Below are 20,706 nucleotides of genomic sequence, written 5' to 3' on the forward strand. Positions count from 1 at the left end.
CAATTTCTCTGGGACCACTATAGGGTCACAATCGTCTAGAGTAGCTAATACCTCCTTGAGCAATAAGCGGAGGTGTTCAAGCTTAAATTTAAAGGCCGTCATATCAGAATCTGTCTGAGGGAGCGTCTTTCCTGAATCAGAAATCTCTCCCTCAGATAACAAATCCCTTACCCCTACTTCAGAACATTGTGAGGGTATATCGGATACGGCTACTAAAGCGTCAGACGGCTCAGCATTTGTTCTTAACCCAAAGCTGACACACTTTCCTTGTAAACCAGGCAGTTTAGAGAAAACCTCTGTGAGGGTTTTATTCATAACTGTGGCCATGTCTTGCAAAGTAAATGAATTAGACGCACTAGAGGTACTTGGCGTCACGTGTGCGGGCGTTACTGGTTGTGACACTTGGGGAGAGCTAGATGCTAAACCCTCATTTCCTTCTAACTGAGAATCATCTATTGCAATATTTTTAAGTGCTAAAATATGCTCTTTATAATTTATAGACATATCAGTGCAAGTGGGACACATTCTAAGAGGGGGTTGCACAATGGCTTCTAAACACATAGAACAAGGATTCTCCTTGGTGTCAGACATGTTAAACAGGCTAATAATGTAACAAGCAAGCTTGGAAAACAGTTTAATCAAAGTAAATAACACTTTAAACAAAAAAACGGTACTGTGCCTTTAAGAGAAAAAAAGCTGCACAAACTCTGCAAAACAGTGTAAAAAAAGCAGTAAAAACAACGAAATTTTTACAGTAGCATCATAAAGCCTTAGTAACTTTGCACAACTATGCAAATAAACAATTAACCCCTTAATGTAAAAACCGGATTGAAAAAACTTAAAAACCGGATTGAAAAAACTTAAAAACCGGTAAAATAACGTTCAGCACCTTGCCACAGCTCTGCTGTGGTGCCTACCTGCCCTTTAGGAACGATTTGTGGGGAAAAAAAAACTCTTTCCAGCCCTCAAATACAGCAGGAATCTCTGGAGAAGTAGCTGGATGCTTCTGAGGTAAATAAACTGTGCAACTGAAAATAGGCCCCACCCACCTCACTCGATGTTATGGGACCTAAAAAACACCACAGAGTGTTTCTTAAACTTGCCATGTGGGTTAATAACCCTTAAACAAGCCACAAAGAGCCCTTAAAGTCCCTCAAAAAAACGTTTTATTTGTAATTAAACCAAAACGTTTTTTCCTATTAATGTCACCAGTATCAAGCTTGGATTCCTCTTTTACTGAATACAGCTTACCTTTCCCTCATGGGGATATTGCCAGCCTTTTCTAGAAATAACACAGTCTGTCTAGAAAAAAATAGACTGAACATACCTTAATGCAGTTTAGCCTGCAAACTGTTCCCCTAACTGAAGTTTTCCTGTACTCTTCAGCCCTTGTAAGAACAGCAGTGGATCTTAGTTACAAAATGCTAAGATCATCATCCTCCTTGCAGAAATCTTCATCCCTTTTCTGCCAGAGAGTAAATAGTACACACCGGTACCATTTAAAATAAACTTTTGCTTGAGAAAATAAAAACTAACATTTTTGTCACCACACTCCTCTTTGCCCTTCCTAGCAGTTAAGCAGGCAGAGAGAATGACTGGGGGTGGAGCTAAGGGAGGAGCTATATAGACAGCTCTGCTGTGGGTGCTCTCTCTGCCACTTCCTGTAGGGAAGGAGAATATCCCACAAGTATTGATGAATCCGTGGACTCGATACATCTTACAAGAGAAAAGATTGTTTTCTTTGCATTATTTGATGTCTGAAAACACTATCGTTTTTGTTATTTTGACCAGTTGTCACTTTCTGAAAATAAATGCTCTAAATGGCAATCTTTTTTGTTTGGAATTTAGGAGAAATGTTGTCAGTAGTTTATAAAATAAAACTGAGATGTTCATTTTACTCAAACACATAGCAATAAATTGTAAAACAAGAGAAACATAGTTTATATATATTAGGAATAAGCAGCTGATGCACAGCATCCCAATTTGTTCCCCATCACAAGACTTGCTGAACAGACCAAACACTAAAAACTAAACTAAAACTATAAGTAGTCAGCAGAGCCGTAGTATTACTTCTAGAAGTCCAAGTAAGACTTTGTCCATCACATCTACATCTTCTCTGAGAAAGTAGTCGCCTGGTCTACTCATCGCCCCACCCGCCCTTCTAACTTCCACGCTATATTATACCTAGTGCATGTGCATTGAGCTCCATACATAGCGAGCTGAGCGCTATACTACCGACATGGACACACAGCAGATATTATTTAATTACTGTCAAAGACATAATATGAAGACATTGCAGTACCCACCTGGCTCACCACAAAAATTAGCTTGATAGCTGAATTTCTTTCTTAGGCAGCACACACCCAGCTTGCTTACCAGTTCATACAAATGAAAAATTTTAGGAACCGATTGCACGATCCGGTAAGCAAGCCGAGTGTGTGCCGCCACTTTCAGAAATAAATTACAGCTGTCAAGCAAATTTTTGTGGTGAGTTAAATAGGTGCCACAATGCCTACAACATATTATGCCTGTGTGACTGTTTTGAGTATTAGAGACCTCAGCTCACTATGTAGGGAGCTCAATTAATATGCGCTAAGCATGATATATCGTAGGAGTTAAGTGGTGGGCGGGTGGGGTGATGAGCAGAGCAGGAATTTACTTTGTAATTTAATCTAATGTAAAAAAGTCCCCCCCCCCCCTTTTTGCCACCCTAGGCACTTGCCTTATTTAAAAGTAAACTGGAGATTTTTAAATTGTATGCTCTATGTAAATCATGAAAGTTTAATTTTGACTTTAGTGTCCTTTTAAATGTTTGACAGATGCTTCTTACATCCCAAATGTAGGTATTATTACTATCAGTGATTCTGCAACACTATAAACACAAGTTTAATATGCAAAGGTAGCATTTATAAAGACAATTAGGTAGAGGGTCCTTCCAAGAGTTGCACTGTTATAAATTATGTGTAATGCACAGCCAGCTTCATTCGTATACCTTCTAACTAAAAAAACAAAACTACAAAGGATTTATTTTCGATGTCAGCTTCAGAACCTTGATTGATTGTGCAGGTCCCACTATATCCAGTAATACCATGTCAAATATAAATTAGAAAAATTACACACCTGGTACATCTGGCACATAAGTAAGACAGCCACCCACATCAGGTGGAACACGCTATTAAGAAACATCCAGAACATCCATGGAGAACAAGTAGCAATTTGTGTCACATATGTCCAAAATCCATCTTTAGTGTATGTTGTGTCACAATGTATTCCCCAGTCTAGAAGAAGAAACAAGAAAGATCGAAATTAAATAAAGGAATGTGGTTATATATTGCATACATAGATAAACTGATATGGAATATCTTAACAGAAAGCACCATGTAATAATAATCAGTTGGTAATCATTAGCCAGAATAAAGATGTGGCATTAGAGAGATAGTTTGTTGAATTTTTTAAATATATTTGATAATGTTAGAAATAAATTTAGAAGGAAACTTCTATAAATTAAGTACTTTATTAGTAGAACTGAAAGGTATTTATTATAAATCAAATTGCATGCTCCTTTGAAATCACTATAGAAAAAGAACACAAAACAGAAAAGATTAACTACATGAATTAAAGCTTAAAAGCCCCCCCAAAAACAAAACGATTTATTTTTTCATCAAAATATATAACATACAAACATCTGTTGGGTAAGCACATCTTCGCCTAAGAGAAATTTAAAAATCACTGATCTAGATATATATTGCTACATCACAGATATTACACATGAGTAATCTGGGAGAGGTGGACATAGTTTTGGTACAGCAGATAAAGAAATAAGAAAAAGGAAAGACTATTTTGTAGCACCTAGGACTGTTTACAAACCAGTCCTCATGATCCTTAACAGGCCAGATATTCATTATATCTTAACTAGAACACAGGTGAAATAATCAGCTCACCCATCAGCTGATTATTTCCCCTTTGCTCTAGTTAAGATATAATAAACATCTGGACTGTCAAGGGTCCTAAGGACTGGAGTTGGGAAACACTGACCTAGAACATAAAATAGATTATTTTATAACTTTATTGATCAGTAAACATTTTATTTCCTCTAATATTTACTTAAGAATACTTTTGAGAGAAAAAAACAAACAGAATTCATGCCCTTTAGGGAGCTAGTGGACAATTCTTTGTCAAGACTATCTTAAAGAGAATAAAGAATTCTAGAAATCCTAAAGATCCTAGGAAAGATCACCTTCCAAATCTTGTGGATAGATCTTTGGGACACAAATTTCCTAGCTAGAAACAGAGAGAGGTTTCTCAGTCTCTGTAATTGTCTATGTTTAAGAATAAATGATAACCTCCATGCAAAGAGTTGAGATGAGGGTGGAAAAGAAGTTGTGGAGGCAAGAGGACTTGTCACTGAAGAAGAAACCATGGAGGAAAAAAACAAATTTATGTAAGAACTTTCCTTAAAAATTCATTTATTTTATAGTGGCAAGAGTCCATGAGCTAGTGATGTATGGGATATACATTCCTACCAGGAGGGGAAAAGTTTCCAAAACCTCAAAATGCCTATATATACACCGCCCACCTCACGCATACCTCAGTTTAACGTTTAGCCAAGAAGTGAGGTGTAAAAAATTGAGTAAAAAGCATACAAAAAGAAGAACCGGAAAAAATAATGTGCTTTATACAAAAAAACATAACCACAAAAAATAGGGTGGGTCTCATGGACTCTTGTCACTATGAAAGAATTTATCAGGTAACTTCTTACATAAATTATGTTTTCTTTCATGTAAGTGGCAAGAGTCCATGAGCTAGTGACGTATGGGATATAATACCCAAGATGTGGAAGTCCACGAGTCACTAGAGAGGGAGGGATAAGATAAAATAAAAAAAGGTATTTCTGCTGAGAAATGAAATCCAATAAATAATTATGTTTTGTTTTTTTATTAATTTCAAAAAAACTCAAAACAAAGGCATTAGAATCAAACAGACAACTGCCTAAAGAACCTTCCTACCAAAGGCTGCTTCCGAAGAAGCAAACACATAAAAATGGTAAAATTTAGTAAAACGTATGCAAAAACGACCAAGTGGCTGCTTTGCAAATTTGATCAACAGGAAGCTTCATTCTTAAGAGCCCAAGAAGTGGCAGCTGATCTCGTAGAATGAGCTGTAGGTTTCTGAGGCGGAGACTGCCCCGCCTCCAAATAAGTTTCTCAACCAAGCCAGAGAAATATCAGAAGCTTTCTGACCTTTCCTGGAACAAGAAAAAAATAACAAATAGACTAGAAGTCTTTCTGAAATCTTTAGTAGCCTTAACATAATATTTCAAAGCTTTTACCACATCCAAAGAATGTAAAGACCTTTCAAGAGAATTCTTAGGATTAGATCACAAAGAAGCAACAATTTCCTTATTGATGTTGTTAGAATTCACAACTTTAGGCAAAAATTTAAATGAAGTCCGCAAAACAGCTTTATCTTAATGGAAAATCAGATAAGGAGACTCACAAGAAAGAGCAGACAATTCAGAAACTCTTCTAGCAGAAGAGATAGCCAAAAGAAATAATACTTTCCAAGAAAGCAATTTAATGTCCAGAGAATGCATAGGCTCAAAAGGAGGAGCCTATAAAGTCTTCAAAACCAAATTGAGACTCCAAGGAGCAGAAATTGATTTAATAACAGGTTTGATACGAATCAAAGCCTGAACAAAACAGTGACCGTCAGGAAGTTTAACAATCTTTCTATGAAATAAAACAGAAAGCAGAAATTTGTCCTTTCAAAGTATTTGCAGACAAACCCTTATCCAAACCATCCTGAAGAAACTAAAATTCTAGGAATTCTAAAAGAATGCCAAGAATAATCATGAGTAGAACACCATAAAATATAGGTATTCCAAACCCAATAATACATTTTCCTTGAAACAGACTTACGAGCCTGTATCATAGTGATAATCACGGAATCAGAGAAACCTCTATGACTAAGCATTCAATTTCCATGCCATCAAATTTAGAGATTTCAGATCCTGATGGAAAAACCCCTGAGACAGAAGGTCTGGCCTTAAAGCAAGTAGCCAAACCTGGCAACTGGACATAATGACAAGGTCCGCATACCAAAACCTGAGAGGCCAAGCTGGTGCTATCAGAAACACATAAGATCGTTCCATTATGATCTTGGAGATCAGCCTTGGAAGAAGAACCAGAGGTGGAAAAATGTAAGCAGGTTGGTAGAACCAAGGAACTGCTAGAGCATCCACCATCTCCGCCTGAGGATCCTTGGATCTGGAAAGGTATCTTGGAAGCTTCTTGTTCAGACGCAAGGTCATCAGATCTATTTCTGGAGGACCCCACATCTGTACCAATTAAATAAATACATCTGGATGGAGAAACCACTCTCCCGGATGTAAAGTCTGCCGACTGAGATAATCTGCTTCCCAATTGTCTACTCCTGGGATATAAATCGCAGAAATTTGACAAGAGTTGGATTCCGCCAAAGAAAGTATCAGAGATACTTCTTTTATTGCTAAAGAACTGCGAGCCCCCCCCCCTTGATGATTGACATATGCCACTGTAGTGACACTGTATGATTGAAATCAAATATAAAGTTCTCTCTTCAATAGAGGCCAAGCTTGAAGAGCTCTAAAAATAGCACAGAGTTCTAAAATATTGAATGGTAACCTCGCCTCCTGAGGTTTCCAAACCCCTTGTGCTGTCAGAGACCCCCAGACAGCTCCCCAACCCGAAAGACTTGTATATGCTGTGATCACAGTCCAGGAAGGACGAACAAAGGAGGCCCCTTGAACAATAAGGTGATGGTTTAACTACCAAGTAAGAGATTGCTGAATGTTGGGACTTAAGTATATCAACTGTGATATCTGAGTATAATCCCTGCACCATTGGTGCAACATGCAAAGCTGTAGAGGTCTCATATGAAAATGAGCAAAGGGGATTGCGTCCGATGCTGCAGTCATGAGGCCTAAAACGTCCATGCACATAGCCACTGAAGGGAATGATGGAGACTGAAGGTTTATACAAGTTATAACTAACTTCATTCGTCTCTTGTCTGTCAGAGAAAGAGTTATGGACACTGAATCTATCTGGAAACCTAAAAAACATAATTTATGCTTACCTGATAAATTCCTTTCTTCTGTAGTGTGATCAGTCCACGGGTCATCATTACTTCTGGGATATTACTCCTCCCCAACAGGAAGTGCAAGAGGATTCACCCAGCAGAGCTGCATATAGCTCCTCCCCTCTACGTCACTCCCAGTCATTCGACCAAGGACCAACGAGAAAGGAAAAGCCAAGGGTGAAGTGGTGACTGGAGTATAAATTAAAAAATATTTACCTGCCTTAAAAACAGGGCGGGCCGTGGACTGATCACACTACAGAAGAAAGGAATTTATCAGGTAAGCATAAATTATGTTTTCTTCTGTTAAGTGTGATCAGTCCACGGGTCATCATTACTTCTGGGATACCAATACCAAAGCAAAAGTACACGGATGACGGGAGGGATAGGCAGGCTCTTTATACAGAAGGAACCACTGCCTGAAGAACCTTTCTCCCAAAAATAGCCTCCGATGAAGCAAAAGTGTCAAATTTGTAAAATTTGGAAAAAGTATGAAGCGAAGACCAAGTTGCAGCCTTGCAAATCTGTTCAACAGAGGCCTCATTCTTGAAGGCCCAAGTGGAAGCCACAGCTCTAGTAGAATGAGCTGTAATTCTTTCAGGAGGCTGCTGTCCAGCAGTCTCATAAGCTAAACGAATTATGCTACGAAGCCAAAAAGAAAGAGAGGTAGCGGAAGCTTTTTGACCTCTCCTCTGCCCAGAGTAAATGACAAACAGAGAAGACGTTTGTCGAAATTCCTTAGTTGCCTGTAAGTAAAATTTTAGAGCACGGACTACATCCAGGTTGTGCAGTAGACGTTCCTTCTTTGAAGAAGGATTTGGGCATAAAGAAGGAACAACAATCTCTTGATTGATATTCCTGTTAGTAACTACCTTAGGTAAGAACCCAGGTTTAGTACGCAGGACTACCTTATCCGAATGAAAAATCAAATAAGGAGAATCACAATGTAAGGCTGATAATTCAGAGACTCTTCGAGCCGAGGAAATAGCCATTAAAAATAGAACTTTCCAAGATAACAACTTTATATCAATGGAATGAAGGGGTTCAAACGGAACGCCCTGTAAAACATTAAGAACAAGGTTTAAACTCCATGGTGGAGCAACAGTTTTAAACACAGGCTTAATCCTGGCCAAAGCCTGACAAAAAGCCTGGACGTCAGGAACTTCTGACAGACGTTTGTGTAACAGAATGGACAGAGCTGAGATGTGTCCCTTTAAAGAACTAGCAGATAAACCCTTTTCTAAACCTTCTTGTAGAAAAGACAATATCCTAGGAATCCTAACCTTACTCCAAGAGTAACCTTTGGATTCACACCAATATAGGTATTTACGCCATATCTTATGGTAAATCTTTCTGGTAACAGGTTTCCTAGCCTGTATTAAGGTATCAATAACTGACTCAGAAAACCCACGTCTTGATAAAATCAAGCGTTCAATTTCCAAGCAGTCAGCTTCAGAGAAGTTAGATTTTGATGTTTGAAGGGACCCTGTATCAGAAGGTCCTGTTTCAGAGGTAGAGACCAAGGTGGACAGGATGACATGTCCACCAGGTCTGCATACCAAGTCCTGCGTGGCCACGCAGGTGCTATTAGAATCACTGATGCTCTCTCTTGTTTGATTCTGGCAATCAATCGAGGAAGCAACGGGAAGGGTGGAAACACGTAAGCCATCCTGAAGTCCCAAGGTGCTGTCAGAGCATCTATCAGGACTGCTCCTGGATCCCTGGATCTGGACCCGTAACGAGGAAGCTTGGCGTTCTGTCGAGACGCCATGAGATCTATCTCTGGTTTGCCCCAACGTCGAAGTATTTGGGCAAAGACTTCCGGATGAAGTTCCCACTCCCCCGGATGAAAAGTCTGACGACTTAAGAAATCCGCCTCCCAGTTCTCCACTCCCGGGATGTGGATTGCTGACAGGTGGCAAGAGTGAGACTCTGCCCAGCGAATTATCTTTGATACTTCCATCATAGCTAGGGAGCTTCTTGTCCCTCCCTGATGGTTGATGTAAGCTACAGTCGTGATGTTGTCCGACTGAAACCTGATGAACCCCCGAGTTGTCAACTGGGGCCAAGCCAGGAGGGCATTGAGAACTGCTCTCAATTCCAGAATGTTTATTGGCAGGAGACTCTCCTCCTGACTCCATTGTCCCTGAGCCTTCAGAGAATTCCAGACGGCACCCCAACCTAGAAGGCTGGCGTCTGTTGTTACAATTGTCCAGTCTGGTCTGCTGAATGGTATCCCCCTGGACAGATGTGGCCGAGAAAGCCACCATAGAAGAGAATTTCTGGTCTCTTGATCCAGATTCAGAGAAGGGGATAAGTCCGAGTAATCCCCATTCCACTGACTTAGCATGCACAGTTGCAGTGGTCTGAGGTGTAAGCGTGCAAAGGGTACTATGTCCATTGCCGCTACCATTAAGCCGATTACCTCCATGCATTGAGCCACTGACGGGTGTTGAATGGAATGAAGGGTGCGGCAAGCACTTTGAAGTCTTGTTAGCCTGTCCTCTGTCAGGTAAATCTTCATTTCTACAGAATCTATAAGAGTCCCCAGGAAGGGAACTCTTGTGAGTGGAACGAGTGAACTTTTCTTTTCGTTCACCTTCCATCCATGTGATCTTAGAAATGCCAGCACTAACTCTGTATGAGACTTGGCAGTTTGAAAGCTTGAAGCTTGTATTAGAATGTCGTCTAGGTATGGAGCTACCGAGATTCCCTGCGGTCTTAGTACCGCCAGAAGAGCACCCAGAACCTTTGTGAAGATTCTTGGAGCTGTAGCCAATCCGAATGGAAGAGCCACAAACTGGTAATGCCGGTCTAGGAAGGCAAACCTTAGGTACCGATAATGATCTTTGTGAATCGGTATGTGAAGGTAAGCATCTTTTAAATCTACAGTGGTCATGTACTGACCTTCTTGGATCATAGGTAAAATTGTTCGAATAGTCTCCATCTTGAACGATGGAACTCTTAGGAATTTGTTTAGGATCTTTAAGTCCAGGATTGGTCTGAAAGTTCCCTCTTTTTTGGGAACCACAAACAGATTTGAGTAAAACCCCTGTCCCTGTTCTGATCGTGGAACTGGATGGATTACTCCCATTAACAAGAGCTCTTGTACGCAGCGTAGAAACGCCTCTTTCTTTGTCTGGATTGTTGACAATCTTGACAGATGAAATCTCTCTCTTGGAGGAGAGTATTTGAAGTCCAGAAGGTATCCCTGAGATATTATCTCTAGCGCCCAGGGATCCTGAACATCTCTTGCCCAAGCCTGGGCGAAGAGAGAAAGTCTGCCCCCCACTAGATCCGATCCCGGATCGGGGGCCCTCAATTCATGCTGTTTTAGGGGCAGCAGCAGGTTTCCTAGTCTGCTTGCCCTTGTTCCAGGACTGGTTAGGTTTCCAGCCTTGTCTGTAGCGAGCAACAGCTCCTTCCTGTTTTGGTGCAGAGGAAGTTGATGCTGCTCCTGCTTTGAAATTACGAAAGGAACGAAAATTAGACTGTCTAGTCTTGGCTTTGTCCTGAGGCAGGGCATGGCCTTTACCTCCTGTAATGTCAGCGATAATCTCTTTCAACCCGGGCCCGAATAAGGTCTGCCCTTTGAAAGGTATATTAAGCAATTTAGACTTAGAAGTAACATCAGCTGACCAGGATTTTAGCCACAGCGCCCTGCGTGCCTGAATGGCGAATCCTGAATTCTTCGCCGTAAGTTTAGTAAGATGTACTACGGCCTCCGAAATGAATGAATTAGCTAGTTTAAGGACTCTAAGCCTGTCCGTAATGTCGTCCAGAGTAGCTGAACCAATGTTCTCTTCCAGAGACTCAATCCAGAATGCCGCTGCAGCCGTGATCGGCGCAATGCATGCAAGGGGTTGCAATATAAAACCTTGTTGAACAAACATTTTCTTAAGGTAACCCTCTAACTTTTTATCCATTGGATCTGAAAAAGCACAGCTATCCTCCACCGGGATAGTGGTACGCTTAGCTAAGGTAGAAACTGCTCCCTCCACCTTAGGGACCGTTTGCCATAAGTCCCTTGTGGTGGCGTCTATTGGAAACATTTTTCTAAATATCGGAGGGGGTGAGAACGGCACACCGGGTCTATCCCACTCCTTAGTAACAATTTCAGTAAGTCTCTTAGGTATAGGAAAAACCTCAGTACTCGTCGGTACCGCAAAATATTAATCCAACCTACACATTTTCTCTGGTATTGCAACTGTGTTACAATCATTCAGAGCCGCTAACACCTCCCCTAGTAATACACGGAGGTTTTCCAGTTTAAATTTAAAATTTGAAATATCTGAATCCAGTCTGGATCAGAACCGTCACCCACAGAATGAAGTTCTCCGTCCTCATGTTCTGCCACCTGTGACGCAGTGTCTGACATGGCCCTAATATTATCAGCGCACTCTGTTCTCACCCCAGAGTGATCACGCTTACCTCTTAGTTCTGGTAATTTAGCCAAAACCTCAGTCATAACAGTAGCCATATCCTGTAATGTGATTTGTAATGGCCGCCCAGATGTACTCGGCGCTACAATATCACGCACCTCCCTCTGAGCGGGAGATGTAGGTACTGACACGTGAGGCGAGTTAGTCGGCATAACTCTCCCCTCGTTGTTTGGTGAAATTTGTTCAATTTGTACAGATTGATTTTTATTTAAAGTAGCATCAATACAGTTAGTACATAAATTTCTATTGGGCTCCACTTTGGCATTGCAACAAATGACACAGGTATCATCCTCTGAATCAGACATGTTTAACACACTAGCAAATAAACTTGCAACTTGGAAATACAATTCAATTAGAATAATATTAAAACGTACTGTGCCTTTAAGGAGCACAGAAGATCTATGATAGTTGAAAATTAATAAATTGAAACAGTTATAGCCTCAATCCTTGTAAACAACACAACTTTAGCAAAGGTTTAATCCCATTAGCAAAGATAACAAATTCTGAAAGCAGGAAACAAATTACAGAATAAACGTTTTTTATCTCAGTCAAACTATAATTCTCACAGCTCTGCTGAGAGAAATTACCTCCCTCAAAATAAGTTTTGAAGACCCCTGAGCTCTGTAGAGATGAACCGGATCATGCAGGGAATACAATGAGTTGCTGACTGAAATATTTGATGCATAGTAAAAGCGCCAAAAAACGGCCCCTCCCCCTCACACACAGCAGTGAGGGAGAACAGAAACTGTCAGAAAACAGATTAAGCAACTGCCAAGTGGAAAAATAGTGCCCAAACATTTATTCACTCAGTACCTCAGCAAATGAAAACGATTTTACATTCCAGCAAAAACGTTAAACATAATCTCTAGTTATTAAACAGCTTTATGTATTTCTTACAGTGTAATTCTAGTGAAGTACCATTCCCCAGAATACTGAAGTGTAAAGTATACATACATGACATTATATCGGTATGGCAGGATTTTCTCATCAATTCCATTGTCAGAAAATAAAAACTGCTACATACCTCTATGCAGATTCATCTGCCCGCTGTCCCCTGATCTGAAGTTTACCTCTCCTCAGATGGCCGAGAAACAGCAATATGATCTTAACTACTCCGGCTAAAATCATAACAAAAACTCTGGTAGATTCCTCTTCAAACTCTGCCAGAGAGATAATAACACACTCCGGTGCTATTTTAAAATAACAAACTTTTGATTGAAGATATAAAACTAAGTATAATCACCATAGTCCTCTCACACATCCTATCTAGTCGTTGGGTGCAAGAGAATGACTGGGAGTGACGTAGAGGGGAGGAGCTATATGCAGCTCTGCTGGGTGAATCCTCTTGCACTTCCTGTTGGGGAGGAGTAATATCCCAGAAGTAATGATGACCCGTGGACTGATCACACTTAACAGAAGAAAGGTGACCCTTGTCTGAGGAAACAAAAAACACTTTTGTAAATTGATCCTCCAACCATGTTTTTGAAGAAACCACACACGTTGTTTTGTGTGAGATTCTGCTACAAATGATTGAGCTAGTACTAAGATATTGTCAAAATAAGGAAACACTGCAATACCCTGCTCTCTGATTACAGATAGAAGGGCACCGAGAACCTTTGAAAAGATTCTCGGAGCTGTCGCTAGGCCAAACGGAAGAGCGACAAATTGGTAATGCTCATCTAGAAAGGAGAATCTCAGAAACAGATAGTGGTCTGGATGAATCGGAATGTGAAGATAAGCGTCCTGTAAGTCTATTGTGGACATGAAATGACCTTGCTGAACAAAAGGCAGAATAGTCCTTATAGTCACCATCTTGAAAGTTGGGACTGTTACAAAACGATTTAGAGTTTACAGATCCAGAATTGGTCTGAATGAATCTTCCTTCTTTGGGACAATGAACAGATTTGAATAAAAACCCAAACCCTGTTCCTGTTGAGGAACTGGAACAATTACCCCTGAAAGCTCTAGATCTGAAACACACTTTAGAAAAGCTTAAGCCTGAGCCTTCACAGGGTCTGTTGAAACATGAGAAAGAAAGAATCTTCCCATGGAAGGTCTTATTCTGAAACCTATTCGATAACCCTGAGAAACAATATTCTAAATCTAATGATTTTGGACAGAATCTGCCCAAATGTCTTGAAACAATTTCAATCTGCCCCCCACTAGTAGAACTGACCCTTTAATGTCAACACACCTTACTCAAATAAAATGGAGGACATTAGCGCATTTACCCTTGGCATTACGAGACCTTTTGCCTACATACTTAGATTTGGTGGCACTGATCATTTACTTGTCATAGCCGGAGATGAGAGTGCTCCTAACAGCGATGTGAGAAACTTACACCTATCAAACCAAAGCAGTAACTATTGCAACGCCTCACTCCCTGGAGCTGCAGAACAAAAGGTGGAATGTCTTGTGGAAGAGTGGGGGAAACTCACATAGATGAAACCTCCGGCACCTGGGCCTTCAGCCGATCTAACTGCAGAGAATTTTCCTTTCCCTGTCACGGCTTCTGCACTGACTGCGGGTGCTGCGACACACTCATCATCGCTTCCTGATGTGCCTTCAGTCCTCTCACCTCCCGGTACTTGGGAGCTAGGTTCTTTGCTCTTGTGTTGCTCTAGGAACAAACTACTACAGGATGGTTAGGAAGAGAGACTTGACTTTCCGAATCAATCATCCCTACAACCGGCTCTCCTGGCGTCACTTCTACTGGCAGGCACAACTGCCCTTTCCATGTGGACTGTTCACTCTGTTAAGGACACTGTTTCTCAGTGGTTAGGAATCGGCTAAATGCCTTGCATCAACCCCATAAGGAACCGTTGTTAGTATGCAGTTAACTCACAATAATAGCCCTATTAGTTTTATAAGCTGTTCCATGGTTTAACATAGCCTTTTTATATATTTTGTATTGAGCTATTTAAAACAAAAATACTCAGCATTATGTCATCATCATACCTCTATGCAACTACACATGTGGGAACTGTTCATGAGGTCCACTGTTTGAATGCCTTTTTCCCCCACTGTAATGGCCGTTCAAGGCTATAAGATCTTCTCATTATGTGTGTGTTAACCTAGTTTTCACTCCCTTCAAGAACTTACATTATGCATATAATTAATAGACAGATGCATTATCTTTCTCCAGCAGTCATAAACCTTTGGAATACGCTATGTACATCTTTAGCACAACTTCATAGAATCTGTTTATGGTATCCCTTCCATATTTAAGATAGTAATGCCTGTGAATTGTATTATGGGAGGTCTGCTAGTTTGATTCTCCTATAGTATCTGCTTACACCAAAGTCGATTTTTATTGCTAGAGCGTTTATGATTCAGCTGCAGTGCTAGGTACAGTGTGTGTTAGGTACTATCTGTGCTAAATACGGAGTGTACTGGGTTTGACTGTGTGGGCTGGGCCTGACTGTGTGGGCTAGGTACGGTCTGTACTAGGCACAGTGCGGGCTAGGCACAGAGTGGGTTAGGTACTGCGTGTGCCATGTACTGTTGTCCTAGGTACAGTGAGTGTTAGGTACGGTGTGTGCTAGGTACTGTCTCAAGATCTCTTAGTGACCTCCCATTCTATATTATCTCCTCTTTTATGTTGCTATGTTCAGTTGTTTTAGATTATACTATTAGAATACTGAGAGATTGATATAACATTATGTATTGCTGGGAATTAATCGTCTCCTCATGAAGTACAAAAGTTTTTTGTTCTAAGAGCAGCTAGTTATTTATATCACATGTCCCTGATACTGGCTATTGGAGTATTAAACTTAATTTACACGCATTAGCTCCCCCCCCCCCCACACACATTCAGAGCCCACATCAGGGTTCAATTTAGGTTAACTATTTTCAGCCCAAACGCCCTAATTTTACCCACTCTTCCCTTACGATCCCCTTCCACAAAAAAATATTGCATTATAGAAGTGTACATTCCCCAATGGTCAGACCTATCTTGGTTTCATTTTTATGACTAACTGGACTTTTACACTCTAGTTTGACCTTGGGGGTGAAGGTATCCTATCTATTGATTTTGTATGTATTCAAAGGACCTGCGTGCCCTTCACAGTGTTTGACTTTGTTTATCTGTGTGCATTTGAACATTATTGTACCTTGTTTGTGTCTATTAGAGCAGGGGTCCTTCATGTCCCCAATTGCTACTCCTAATTCTAAAACCAAATAAAAAATGTAAAACTTACCCCCAGTGATAGTGGAGATAATAGAATCCAATTGAGAACCAAATAAATTATTACCTTGAAAATATAGAGACAGTAATCTAGATTTAGACACCATATCAGCATTCCATGATTTAAGCCATAAAGCACTTCTAGATAGAATAGCATTTGATATTAATTTTAACAATATCAAATATAGCATCACAAATCAAATGATTAGCATGTTGAAGTAAAAGAAAAATGCTAGACAAATCAGGATCTGATAACTGCTGTGCTAGACTGTCCAACCAAAAAGTTGAAGCAGCAGCAACATCAGCTATAGAAAAAGCAGGTCTAAGAATATAGCCAGTATGTTAATATGCCTTCCTAACATAAGATTCGATCTTACTATCTAAGGGATTCTTAAAAGAAGTACAATCTTCCATAGGAATAGTAGTACGTTTGGCAAGAGTAGAAATAGCTTTATCCCAAAGCTCTAAATTGGACACAGGTAAAGGATACAATGTTTTAAACCTAGAAGAAGGATTAAAAGTACCAGGTTTAAACCATACTTTAGTAATCATATTAGAGATAACATCTGGAATAGGAAAAACTTCAGGAGTAACCTCAGAAGACTTAAACAGAATTCAAACGTTTGCTATTCTTGTTATCAAGAGGACTAGATTCCTCAATACCTAAAGTAAACAATACTTCTTTTAACAAAGAACGTATATATTCAATCTTAAAAAGAAATGTTGATTTATCAATTTCAGTGTCTGAAGTAGGATCCTCTGAGCCAGAGGAATCCTCATCAGCAGAAAATACTTCAGTATGCTGTAGATCAATACAAACTTCATCAGATTTATGAGGAGGAGAGACCTTTTACGTTTATTTGAAGGCGTAATAGCAGTCATAGCCTTCTCTATGGCTGCAGCAATATAATCTTTTATATCTACATGAATATCATGTACATTAGACTGTGAAGGTTAAAAAGTAGATGTATTTGTACTTATAGAAACATTATCAGCATGAAACAATTTCTCATAACAAGTGCCACATACTTGAGCTGAAGAAGGAAGATCAGCCAATTTACAACATACACAATTAGCTTTGGTAGATTTGTTTTCAGGTGACTTGGTTCCTACAGTAACATCAGAGGCAGGATCAGTTTGAGACATCTTGCAAAATGTAACAAAAAAGAAAAAATAACATTTAAACAAAATATCTAATTTTCTCAAAATAGCAGTTTCAGGAAAAGGAAAAATGCTTATGAAAAAATACTAAGATGCAAAAAAAAGCAAACATCATAGCCCTCTGTAACAAATGAAAGCAGAGAGCAAAAGAGGGAGATACTTAACATAAAATTTTTTGCCGCTTACAAAAATGACGCAAATGCTGTGAAAAAAAAAAACAACTTTTGCTGCGAAAGTTAATAGTAAATGACACGATTCGCATGATAACAGGCGTGACTTAGCCCCAAAAAATTTGCGTCAGCAAATACGCAAGAAATTACGTGACTCGCTTCACAACAAACGCAACCTTTGCGCCAAAAATATTCGCACCAAGAATGATGCAATAAATAGAAGTATTTTGCGTCATCGCAAGCCTAATTTGCCCGTGAAAATGTGAAAAAAAAAAACAGTCCGAAGTTGCAACTAACTGAAATCCCAGATAAAAAAAAAAATGCAAAATTTCTCCCAAAACATAATTTTCCATGCTTAAACTGTTAGACTGCAAAGGGAAATAAACATAGACCTGACTCATGGCAAATATATGCAACATATATTAAAACTTTAAAATTTTAAGTGCCAAACATAGCTGAGTGCGTCTTAAAAAAAGATCTATACTTACCTGAAGACACCCATCCACATATAGCAGACAGCCAAACCAGTACTGAAACATATCAGCAGAGGTAATGGTAGAGGAGTATAATGTCGATCTGTAAAGGGAGGTGGCAGACGAATCCCCACAACCGAATTTACAGAGAGCCTTAGAATAGATTTCCCATAGGTGAAAACATGGCATCATCAGGCAATACTCCCTTCACATCCCTCAGATAAACACTGTACTTTGAGAGGAATACGGCTTCAAAATGCTTAGAAGCGTCTTTCACAGAAGAAAATCAAGCACAACTTGCTTCACCATCCTCCAACGAAGGCAAAGTTTGTAAAACTGAGGTATGAATGAGGTGGGAGGTGTATTTATAGGTATTTTGAGGTTTGGGAAACTTTGCCCCCTCCTGGTAGGATTGTATATCCCATACGTCACTAGATCATTGTCAAGGTTTTTCCCTGCTTTGTTTGCCATGTGCTGCTGGCAGCCATTTTACGAACCTCTCTTGCTTACTCTGGTGCATAGTGTGTGATGCCGCTCATTTCTTGCATGCCCTTTTATCGCCAGACTGGTGTACATCATCCATGTGAGACTGGTTACAGTCTCAGAATTGTGATGTCATCACTTATTATTTAGTATGCTTTGCCCTTGCGTTGTATCAGGCCTGTTTGTGAGAGTTCCTGTGTACTACCTGGCTGTCTGACGTCCCTCCTGGTTCCTGATCCCTGGCTTGTTCCTGACTCTGCTGTTCTCCTTGTTCCCGATACCGGCTCGTCTGACTACTCGCTTTGGCTCCTGACTCGGCTCGTTTGACTACCAGCTCTGGTTTTGACTCCAAGCTTGTTATTTGACTTGTGGACTTTTTATTATTTGTTGCTATTAATAAATGTGCGATTATTTTTGCACTTCTCGTCTCAGTCTGATTCCTGGCACCCTGACATTACGCAAGGGCCATGAATCCTGATGGTGCTAATAATCCACCTTTACCTACCATCATTTCCAGGATGGATGAACAGGATCACTGCTTGGATCAATTTGCACTAGCCCAGCAAACCCTGCTGACTCGCACTGCACATTTGGACCAAAGTGTTCTGCAAGTTATGGCTGCTCCTGTTTCCACTGCTGCACCTAGTCCTACCAGGAGCATGTCCGGTTCTGCACCTCTACCTCAGCGATATGGAGGCGATCCTATTCAGTGCAGAGGGTTTTTGAACCAGGTGGGCATTTACTTTGAGATGTTACCTCAGGTGTTTCCCTCTGACAGAGCTAAGGTGGGATTTCTCATCTCATTACTCTCTGACACAGCTCTTACCTGGGCTAATCCCTTGTGGGAGACTAATAAATCTGTGATTTCAAATTACCCTGAATTTGTGGCATCCTTTCAAAGGGTATTTGATGTTCTGGCTCGCTCCTCCTCTGCTGCTAAACGACTCATGTCCATTCAGCAAGGTACGAGATCTGTTGCTCAGTATGCCATTGAGTTCCGTACGCTTGCCGCAGAGGTAGGTTGGAACAATGAAGCCCTGTTGCTGCCTTCTTTCATGGGCTCTCGGATGCGATTAAAGACGTAGTTGCTACCAGAGGATCTCAAGGCTTTGGTGTCTTTTTTCATCCTAATTGACATCAGACTCGGAGAGAGGCCCTCTTTCAAGGAGCACGTGCGGAAGCCTCCTGTTCCGTTGTCTCCTATGTGTTCGTTCCCACCCATGCCTCCCGGTCCAGAGTCAACAGGTACTGCTGAGCCGATGCAGTTGGGATTCACGCGTCTCTCCGCGGCGGAGAGGGCCTTTAGGAGGAGGGAGGGGCTCTGCCTCTATTGTGGGTTACAGGGCCACCATTTGAAGTCTTGTCCTACACGGCCGGAAAACCGCTCACGCCTAAGGTCCTGTCGGGGGCAGACCTTGGGTGGTTTATCCTCATTCCAGGAACCGCTAAAGGAGAAACCTTTGGTCACGGTTGTCCTTTCCTGGGTGTACTCCTCCATAGACATCTAGGCTCTTGTTGACTCCGGTGCTGCAGGTTATTTCATTGACAGTGCTTTTGCATCAAAGCACTCCATTCCTGTTTTTTCTCGGTCCTTTCTGCTTGCAATTGAGGCCATAGATGGCAGGCCCCTTCAGCCCGCACTCGTTACTCACGAGACGGCTTCGTTATCCATGGCTGTTGGGGCCCTCCAGTTCCAGGTGATAAATTCTCCACATTTTCCTGTTCTGGGTTATCCCTGGCTCTAAAAGCCCAATCCCAGTCTTGACTGGAGCAGGTCTGAAATTTTGTTGTGGTCTCCGCAATGTATTTCCACTTGTCTTCGGAAACCAGTTAAAGTCTGGTGCACTTCAGTATCTCAGTTGCCAGAGGAGTACGAGAGTTCCTAGACGTTTTTGACAAGGTGCGCGCCGGTACGTTGCCTCCTCACCGGTCTTACGATTGTGCCATAGACCTGCAACCCGGAGCCATTCCTCCTCGGGGCCGGGTTTACCCTCTGTCTGTTGCGGAGAATTGTGCTATGGAGGAGTATGTTGCCGATGCTCTGTCACGGGAGATCTTCCGCAAATCCTGCTCTCCTGCAGGGGCTGGCTTCTTCTTTGTGAAGAAAAAGGGTGGCAAGTTAATGCCATGCATCGATTATAGGGGCCTTAATCGTCTTACCATTAAGAATGCTTACCCTATTCCGCTCATTACGGAACTCTTTGACCGCCTCAAGGGAGCTACGGTCTTTACTAAACTTGATTTGAGAGGAGCGTACAATCACGTTAGGATCAAGGAGGGTCACAAATGGAAAAAAGCATTTAACACCAGGAGCGGGCATTATGAGTATTTTGTAATTTTCCAGGAATTTATTAATGATGTCCTACAAGATATGTTGTAACAGTGTGTTGTGGTGTATTTAGACGACATCCTCATACACTGACCCACGCTTGAGGCTTATCGTTCTGATGTTACACGGGTTCTTCAGAGACTACGTGAGAACGGCCTGTTTTGTAAACTCGAGAAATGTGAGTTCCATCAGACTCAAGTAACCTTCCTAGGTTATGTTATCTCCATTGCAGGGTTCTCCATGGATCCTGACAAGTTATTTGCAGTTCTACAGTGGCCTCGCCCAGTTGGTCTTCGGTCTATTCAACGTTTTTTGGGGTTAGCCAATTACTAAAGAAAGTTTATTAAAA

The 20,706-nt window shown here is 41.0% G+C and overlaps 1 protein-coding gene across 1 annotated transcript in view; it reads right to left on the reverse strand.

Moving 5' to 3' along the window:
• Positions 1 to 20,706, reverse strand: part of ZDHHC17 (zinc finger DHHC-type palmitoyltransferase 17) — a 306,091-nt gene that overhangs the window by 55,271 nt on the left and 230,114 nt on the right. The window contains exon 11 of the mRNA XM_053716763.1: positions 3,121 to 3,278. Coding sequence (XP_053572738.1) covers positions 3,121 to 3,278 — 158 coding nt within the window. The remainder of the gene's footprint in view (positions 1 to 3,120; positions 3,279 to 20,706) is intronic.

This window comes from Bombina bombina, chromosome 6, assembly GCF_027579735.1.
Source record: "Bombina bombina isolate aBomBom1 chromosome 6, aBomBom1.pri, whole genome shotgun sequence".
NCBI classification, from domain to species: domain Eukaryota; kingdom Metazoa; phylum Chordata; class Amphibia; order Anura; family Bombinatoridae; genus Bombina; species Bombina bombina.